Genomic DNA, 9,472 nt, shown 5'->3' with positions numbered 1-9,472 from the left:
CCCCCCCAGGAAAAGAAAACAGATTTTTAAAGGCGGGCTATATATGAGACGCAGTTAACCTTTCCCCTCTTTCCTCTCTCTATTTTTCTTGGCCTCCTGCAATTCTCCACCCCAGGCCTCTCTCTCTCGAAGAATCTGTGCTGGGGAAGGGGAGGGTCTTTCCTCCCCGCCCTCCCCCCTCCCCACATGTTGTGTCTGCCCTCCACATCTTGCACATTCCTGCAAAGGAATCCAGGGGGGGCGGGGGGGAGCCTCCCTACATTTGGAAGCGGGTGGTATGTTTCTGCAAGGGCTCCCGCGCTGCCCAGGCAAAGGAGACAGGAGGAGGGAGGGTTGGGGGGGGGTTCTCTGTCCCGCAGGAGGGCAGGGGTGGGGTAGGCTGAGCCTGCCCCCCTTCTTCCTCCTACCCCACCACCCCATGCAGCACATCTGCAGCTGGGCTTGCAATTTGAACAAGAGCCAGGTCTGGGCTGGGCCAGGATAAGGGGGTGGGGAGGAGAGGGAGGCCTGGAGGAAATCGGGAGGAGAGGCAGAGAGAGTGAGAGGACCAAGCAGACCAAAGGACTCTCTCTGGGCATGGTCTTCAGCTTGCAAGGTCAAGAAGAAGAGGTGGCCTCAGGGGGCGCAGGAAGCTCAGCTGGACCGGGGGGCTTTGTCCCTGCCGCGGCATCTGCGGTTCACTGGCACCACCCGCCCGTGAAGAGGTGAGGCTCCCTTCTCGGCAAATCCTTTCGGGCGAGAAGAGCTTTGGAAGAAGGAGACAGGCAGTTCTAGAAAGCCATGGGCAATGCCAAGGTTGGGGGTGGGTGGGGTGGCAGCTTGTGGCGAACGAAGGATGCAGGATGGAAGGAGGTTGGAGATGAGGGGGGCACCTCTCCTTTCCCTTCATGCCAGGGGAGGGGAGGGTGGGGAGGTCCAGTGGGTCGGGGAGGAAAAGAAGTCGGGTCTCAGCCCTGCTCACGCAACCCAGAAGCTCGCTGGCTGGCTCCTGGCCTCTGAGCAATACTTTATGGGCGAGAGGCCACCTCGTAAGGTTGTTGTGAAGATCAACGGAGATATGGGTAGGTCGTAAGTTACCCAAGACTGCAAAAACCACCCCAAGCAATGTGGGAGGGGCGGAGAACTAGCTTGGGGTAATACTGGAGGTCTTCTTTTACTTATGTATGGGTTATCAGGTGCATTAAAAATAAATAAATCTGTTTAACAAAGTTGATATCCCACTTGATTGTAAGAACAACCACCACCCGCCAAACCCATTTTGGTTTGTTTTTTTAATAAAATGTTTGAAATTGTCAATAAAAACAGTTAAAACAGGATTTGGAAACATCCAAAAGATGATTAAACAGTAGCTGGAACAGGATAAAATGCATGTTAAGTTGATCATGTCTGGGGAGGCTTGCCTAAAGAAAAATGTTTTAAGCAGATGCCTAGAGTGGCTGGGGAAACCCAGCCAGATGGGTGGGGTATAAATATATTATTACTATTGCAGTATTATTATTATTATTATTATTATTATTATTATTATTAAGTACAGTAAAGGCACCTGCCTGGCGTCAACAGGCAGTGAGTTCCAAGTCCAGCCCTCTAGCCAATACAGTTTATTGTTATCTGCTTATTTGTTTTACGTAAACCACTGGAGTTTTTTTTAATAAAAAAAATACATTAAATAAGGAATAAATAATAAATACACCACACTGTCTCCCGTGAGGTCAGAGCCCTTGGTCCCAATTCCAGGAGCAGACATCTCAAACACCTGGAGTTTCCAGGTTTGCTTAGCTACAAAATATTGGAGAAAACCCTGGACTTGCAGTGGGATCGTAACTCCTCTTACCTGGGGGTCAAAATGTTCTACAACTTCTCTATAACAGTGGCATGAAAGTTTCTTTGAATCACGACTTCTCAGTTCTGGGTAAAAGCTTTTCCTGTTGAGTATCTGCTGGTCAGCAACTGGAAAGGCAACCAGACAAAGGGCCTTCTCAGTGGTGGCTCCCACCTTGTGGAACACCCTCCTATCCAATGTCAAGCTTTTATAAGACATCTGAAGGCAGTCTTGTATAGGGAAGCTTTTAATGTTTGGTGTTTTGATATCTGTTGGAAGGAACCCAGTCAGATGGGTGGGGTAATAATAATAATAATAATAATAATAATAATAATAATAATAGGCAGAAACATGGGCCTAGAACAGTCTAAGTTCCCATCTGGGGAATAGTTCAGGGTTGCTTGTGTATTGATCGAGGTCTACAGGTCCTCTTGGAACAGGTGAACTTATGAGAGTGTGAGAGAGGTTGGGATGCGGCTTTTTGTTGTTGATTATGATTCCCAAAATTTCTGAGTCTCATCCCTGCATTTGGAGAAGAGTATAAGAGACGTCCAGTAGGTAAAAAGGGTGGGAACAGCTCTAGGAAGCAAATCATAGAATCATAGAGTTGGAAGAGACCACAAGGGCCATTCAGTCCAACCCCCTGCCAAGCAGGAAACACTATCAAAGCATTCCTGTCTGCTTAAAGACCTCCAAAGAAGGAGACTCCACCACACTCCTTGGTAGCAAATCCCACTGCCGAACAGCTCTTACTGTCAGGAAGTTCTTTCTAATGTTTAGGTGGAATCTTCTTTCTTGTAGTTTGAATCCATTGCTCCGTGTCCACTTCTCTGGAGCAGCAGAAAACAACCTTTCTCCCTCCTCTATATGACATCCTTTTATATATTTGAACATGGCTATCATATCACCCCTTAACCTTCTCTTCTCCAGGCTAAACATACCCAGCTCCCTAAGCCGTTCCTCATAAGGCATCGTTTCCAAGCCTTTGACCATTTTCGTTGCCCTCTTCTGGACACGTTCCAGCTTGTCAGTACAGTATCCTTCTTGAACTGTGGTGCCCAGAACTGGACACAGTACTCCAGATGAGGTCTGACCAGAGCAGAATACAGTACAGTGGTACTACGGTATTACTTCCCTAGATCTAGATGCTATACTCCTATTGATGCAGCCCAGAATTGCATTGGCTTTTTAGCTGCTGCATCACACTGTTGACTCATGTCAAGTTTGTGGTCTACCAAGACTCCTAGATCCTTTTCACATGTACAGCTCTCAAGCCAGGTGTCTCCCATCCTGTATTTGTGCCTTTCATTTTATTTACCCGAGTGTAGTACTTTACATTTCTCCTTGTTAAAATTCATCTTGTTTGCTTTGGCCCAGTTGTCTAATCTGTTAAGGTCATTTTGAAGTGTGATCCTGTCCTCTGGGGTATTAGCCACCCCTCCCAATTTGGTGTCATCTGCAAACTTGCTCAGGATGCCAAATAAGTGTATACAGAAAGAATATTGGCCTGAGACAACAGGGACCAATGTATAATTCCCCACCTTCTTTAACCATCCCATGTTATTCAGAATCAGGGTTTGGGAAGGGAATATTTCTCCCCACTCATCTTTTCAAGAAGACACACTTGTGTTTAACAGGGGAGATAGTTCTGAAATGAGTAACTGACGATTACAGCCCAGAAAGTGCATTGTAAACACTCCGTATCCCATGGTGCAGTGCTCCCTGACAAATGTCCATGTCCCCGTGGGCGGCTAAAATTTCTTGGTATAGACTCAAAAGTGTCAAAGAAAAACTTCTTTCTGGGCTCTTCATCTCCATAACTAAACTTGTCCCAAGATGAGAAATAAGAAGCCAAACTCATTTTAACCATCCAGGGACTTTGAGTGTGGAACATGGCGGTGGTAGTTCTTTGAAATTAATTTCTCACGAACTGTGCAAGAAGAGGAAGATGGAAGGAGAGCCTGATGAGGAGGATATCTGGGTGTACAGACCTTTTTCTTCTTCTTCCTCTTTCCTCCTGTCACAAATATGCAGCATGTAAATAGAACAGCCAAAAGATGGAACAAGACCACGAACTGCAAATCTCTAAGCTTCTATTACCGGTAGCACTTAAGACTGTGATGACTAACAGTGGAAGAGAGATCCTGCTTGCAGTTTTCCCACGGTCATCTGGCTGTCCACTGTGAAAAGAGGATGCTAGACTAGATGGGCCATTGGCCTGATCCAGCAGCCAGCTCTTCTTATGTTCTGACCCACCTTAAACAACGGTATGGATAAGCCCTTAATTTCAGCTTAAATCAGGCTTCTCCAACCTAGCACTCTCCAGATATTTAGGACTGCAACTCCCATGAGGCTGCGTTGGCTGGGTCTAATGAAAATTGTGGTCCAAGGCATCAAGTTGGGAGAGGTTTGAGCTGATCCTGCAAAATGCCCTTGGTTCGCTTCTTGTTCGTTTTCATAATGAGCTCGCAGACTTTAACCATTAAGTAAAGTTGGAAAGAAATGATCTTGAATTCCTGCTCTGCAGAAGTGTTTATTCCGGAATCTAACAAAGGAGGGGCCCCTGTTCTAAGAATTCACTAGGTTTCTCCCCACCTCAGTCCCTCAAAATGAACCAACTGGCTGTCCACTTTGGTGACCATGTCTCATTGGGCAGAACCCCCGGGAGATTTCCTGCACTTAGTGGCTCTTGATTTGTTGTCGGAAAATGTGCCACCAGACGCCCCCCCCCCCGCTCTTGACTAGTCTGCTCTCAGTCCTCTGCTGTAGACAACAAACGCTTTCAGTGCTTCTTTATCCAGAAAGCAGGCCGAGTGAGCCAACAGTTTCTCAAGGCTGATTGTGAGAAAAGGCACAATGCTTTGCAGAGCCTTTTTGCACGCTGAAAACTGCTTTGGAAGCAAATTATGATCGCATCTTGGTGGTTGCTCTCGCTTGGCTTCTGCTCAAGGTTGTATTTTTTTTCTCTCTCTCTCTTTTTTGCAAGAGGAGGTGCGTGCAGGGACAACGCCGCTGCAGCCAATCAAACGCTTGTGGTTCTTTCTGTAGCAATGCCCTTTGATCCCACAGATGGAAATTATAATCTTATGTATGCTTTGCCTTTTACATCATAGGAAACAAAATACTTTCACTACCAGAAGTCAGGGCAAAGAAGCAAACATATGCAAGGCAGGAGAGAGGGAGAATTATTGGTACAATCGCTGAATCGGCTGTTCTCTCTGTGTTTTAGAAATACTTAAACCCACATACTGTGTTGAGACTGGTGTGTAGACCGCATAGCTTAAATTATTCCTGCATCACAGGGGGTTGGACTCAATGAGCCTTGGGGTCCCCGTTCCAACACTACAATTCTATGGTTCTATAAGCCCAGAGAAGGATTCCTAAAATGAAAGGTGCCAGTTCTACTTGAGACCCAAAGCTCCTTCCTTGCCTATGAACCCAACTGTGTCAGGGTAGTTCTTGTTGGAGAAAAGGCACTCTGCATGTGCTATGGGGCCCTTTTCTTGTTATCAACCATGCTCTGGCACTCATAAGTAGTGTGAGGACCACACCTGCCTATACCTTTTGTAATAATATCTCTGTCTGTCATCCTGGTGGCCCTCCCTTTTTTTAGTGACCTATTATTGGGTGACTAGTTCTGAAGAAGCTAAAAAGATGAGCATCTGAGGATGATTTGTAAAAGGAAAACGGGGTTCGCAAAGTTTCTTCTCCCCCAGCTTTGCCACCTGATATGTAGTAACACACATTCCCAGCTAAAAAGTGGGGTGGGAACAAGATGGTTAAATCCAGAGCCTAAAAGCAGCATTGCAGAATACTCCAAACCTCCATGTCCAGGACTTCAGTAATCTTTATGACTGAATTCAGATAAACAATTTATAAAAAAACTTAAAAAAAACCCAAACAATTGCCCGGTCCTTCCATTCAAAAGAAAACCCCCAAAGCAGCTTGCAAATTAAAACCCACACGCTGCACTGGATGAAACACCAGCAGCTCTGTAAATAAATTGTCCTTGGTGATGATGATGATGATGATAATCTTAAGACTGTTCAGCCGCAAGCAGAGACAAGCCTTGCAGAATCAGAATTACAACAGCTTAGCTCCAATAGCATATCTACAATTGCTTTGGGGTTGGCCTAGGTGGATATGGTAGTTCCTTTGTGGTTGGCTGTGGTGGTCTTTGTTTCGTATGTGAGTGGGGTGGGTGGGTGTTTTGGATCAGGTTAGCCATATTGATTTGTATGCTAAGCAAAATAGAAAAATCGCCACCCGACCCCACCCCCGCCTACCTCTTTCCCCCTTTTCTTTCCAATGTCTCAACAAATGAAACTGATCTGTAAAAATGCTACGAGAGACATTGCATATATTTTTGTAAACCAAGAAAATCTTTAATAATAATAAAAAAGATCTACAGGTGAAACTCGGAAAATTAGAATATCGTCGAAAAGTGCATTTATTTCAGTAATGCAACTTAAAAGGTGGAACCAATATATGAGATAGATGCATGGCATGCAAAGCAAGATATGTCACGCCTTTATTTGTTGTAATTATTTGTCGTTAGGCGGGTCAATTATAAATGAAATGTAATTAATGAAATGTAATAGTGATCTTTATTTTTGTATTATTGTAACTATTTGTTTTATTACTGTGGAATTTCCAAAAGAAAGCATTTGTAAAAATGAAAATAAAAATAAAAAATAAAAAGTTGCATTACTGAAATAAATGCACTTTTCGACGATATTCTAATTTTCCGAGTTTCACCTACAATTGCTTTGCTCCTGAACTGCTAGAAACTGCCTGAAAACTCAGATATAAGGTTTTGTAAGCAAAATGGCCAGCAAGCCTTTCGGGAGATGACTAACTTGGTCAAATCTAAACCATCCATTTTAATCTATTTCTATACCACTTTAGCAGTCATGGAGAATCTTGGGAACTGTTGTTAAGGCTGCTGCCTGATCTCATAGAGCTGCAGTTTCTGGCACCCACCAGCAAACTACAATTCCCAGGATTCTCCATGACTGTTCAGTGGTATAATGATACTTTAAATGGAGAATAGCAAATTCCAGTGCCGAGGGCCTTCTAGCGGTTCCCTCACTGCAAGAAGCCAAGTTACAGGGAACCAGGCAGAGGGCCTTCTCGGTAGTGGCACCCGCCCTGTGGAACGCCCTCCCATCAGATGTCAAAGAGAAAAACAACTACCAGACTTTTAGAAGACATCTGAAGGCAGCCCTGTTCAGGGAAGTTATTACTGTTTGAGGTTCTATTGCGCTTTTAATTCTGTTGGGAGCCGCCCAGAACAGTAAAAAAAACTAGTAAAAACGTGAACCAGGGCACTATGACCCATATAGAATGCAAATATTTAACAAATCTGTTTGGTTCGCTTTGTTCTACTCTGATTAGAGAGCTAGTGTAGAGACTGCGCTGTGAATCAGGAGGCCCTTGGTTCAAATCTTGCACCTGCCGTGAACTCACTAGGTAGTTACAGGTAGGTAGCCGTGTTGGTCTGAGTCAAAGCAAAATAAAAAAATTCCTTCAGTAGCACCTTAAAGACCAACTAATTTTTTATTTTGGTATGAGCTTTCATGTGCATGCACACTTCTTCAGATACACTTGAAACAGAAGTCAGACCCTTATGTATATACAGAGGGTGGGGGTGGGGGGAATGGGTGATGGGCTGATGGGAGTGGTAAACCTGTAGATGGCCGTTAACGACTGCTGATGACTGCAATTGGTCCTGCGGGGAAAAAGCAAGGGCTGAGGCGCTAAAGAAAGCTAGGTCATGATGCATAATGAGATAAGAATCCTATGTCTTTGTTCATCCCAGGTGGCTCCATGGTTTTAAGCTTGGTAATGAGTTCCAATTCAGAAACTTCTCTTTCCAGTCTGTTCCTGAAATTTTTCTGTAAAAAAACAGCCCATCACCCATTCCCACCCACCCCCACCACCCTCTGTATATACATAAGGGTCTGACTCTTCTGTTTCAAGTGTATCTGAAGAAGTGTGCATGCACACGAAAGCTCATACCAAAATAAAAACTTAGTTGGTCTTTAAGGTGCTACTGAAGGAATCTTTTTATTTCACTAGGTAGTGTTAGTCAAGCCCACTCTCAGATTTGATCCTTCCGTCTACAATATGGCAATAATAATCCTGGTTTACTCTATAGGGCTGTTGTTAGGATTAAAACTATAAATGCATCGGAAGCACTTTTAAGATGATGCCTCAAATAGTGGAGGCAGACTGTATGTGTTCAGATGTGAGTGGGCATCACTCCAAAGCCCAAAGTTGGCAGGTTGACAGACCGCCAAATTATGCACCACCTTTAACTTCCCTGCATAAGAACACCATCAGAGCCCGTCTTGCCCTGCGTCCTGTTCTCACAAGAGCCAGGCAGACGAGGCGCTGGCATCAGTTGGATTGGTGCCCTTGGTCTCTAACGCAATGGGTGTGCTCTTGAAACCAGCTTTAGAGATCTCTGCAGCTGATATCACTGGAGTCATTCTCCATCCCCTTCCCACCCATTCCTGCTTCTCTATTTATAGGCGGTGCAGTTACGGAAATGTGTTCCTGGTCAGGAAGAGCTTGGCAGCTGCAGTTTCAGAATGAGATCTTTCCTCTCGGGACTTCCGGGGTTTGGAGCGGCCTGTTTGGAACACGGGGTGTGGCCCGCTCCTCCTCAGATAACCTGCTCCTGTTGTTTGTGCCCAGTATCTGGCGGTCATTGGCATATCAATTCTGATCATTGAGGCGCGTTTGGTGATAGATCAGCTCGTAGCCAGGGAGGAATGGATGGCTGTGTTGATTTCAGTTTGTCTCACAGCTGATCTACACCATAGATTTAAGGCGCATCTGATGCACATTTAAAGCACACAATTTCCCCCCAAAGAATCCTGAGAACTGTAGTTTCAATCACACAGAACTGCAATCAGTCCCCAGCAGCCTTGGAAAAAAACTACAGTTCCCAGGATACTTTGGGGGGGGGGGATCGTGTGATTCAAGTGTGTACTGGATGTGCTTTAAATGTGTGGCTCTGCTGCCTCGTTTTTCTGCTCTTCAATTTGGCTTGCCCCAAGTTCAAGTGGACTTGAACGTCCACACACATTCTTGTTCCTACTTTGGCAAGCAATTACCCATAAGGGTAATTTGTATGCTTGAACTCAGGACAAAAGGGGGAACATGCTAAGAGGAAGGCACACTTGGCAAATCCACACCGTGATCAACTCCCGCCCGGAAACCAATGTCCCCACTGTGGAAGGACATGTGGATCCAGAATTGGCAACCGTAGTCACTTATGGACTGACTGTTAAGAGTAGACCATGTTCATGGAAGACAATCTTACTCGGCTACAAGTGATCGCCAAAGAAGAAGAAGGACCAGATCTTGCGGTCAATGCATATCCCCACCGGAGACCGATGTTCAATATCACTTCTCACCTCCCCTTCGCAATGGCTGCTAATCAGCAAAGCCCTTTCCGGTTTGCGTCATATTCCGTTAGACTTCAGTTTATTACATTTTATACATTGTTTAAAATACTTAAAACCACGTGATAAAAACATATTTTAGAAGTTAAAAACAGACGTCAAACAGCCTTTGTGGAAATATGTTTCCTTAATTGCCTGCATAGGCCTGGCAGAATAGAAAAATTGTCAGCAGGCATTT

General features: G+C 44.9%; 1 protein-coding gene across 2 annotated transcripts in view; it reads left to right on the top strand.

Moving 5' to 3' along the window:
• Positions 1–492: 492 nt before the first annotated feature.
• Positions 493–9,472, top strand: part of HSPA12B (heat shock protein family A (Hsp70) member 12B) — a 45,514-nt gene continuing 36,534 nt past the window's right edge. The window contains exon 1 of one of the 2 annotated variants that reach the window (XM_035103691.3): positions 493–704. In XM_035103691.3, coding sequence (XP_034959582.1) covers positions 577–704 — 128 coding nt within the window. In that variant the 5' untranslated portion in view covers positions 493–576. The remainder of the gene's footprint in view (positions 705–9,472) is intronic. The other variant, XM_088660705.1, reaches the window with a different exon arrangement.

This window comes from Zootoca vivipara, chromosome Z1 (assembly GCF_965207765.1).
Source record: "Zootoca vivipara chromosome Z1, rZooViv2.hap1.1, whole genome shotgun sequence".
Classification (NCBI taxonomy): Eukaryota; Metazoa; Chordata; class Lepidosauria; order Squamata; family Lacertidae; genus Zootoca; species Zootoca vivipara.
Note: the sequence above shows the minus strand (reverse complement) of the source record. Positions and strands in the feature narration are given on the sequence as shown.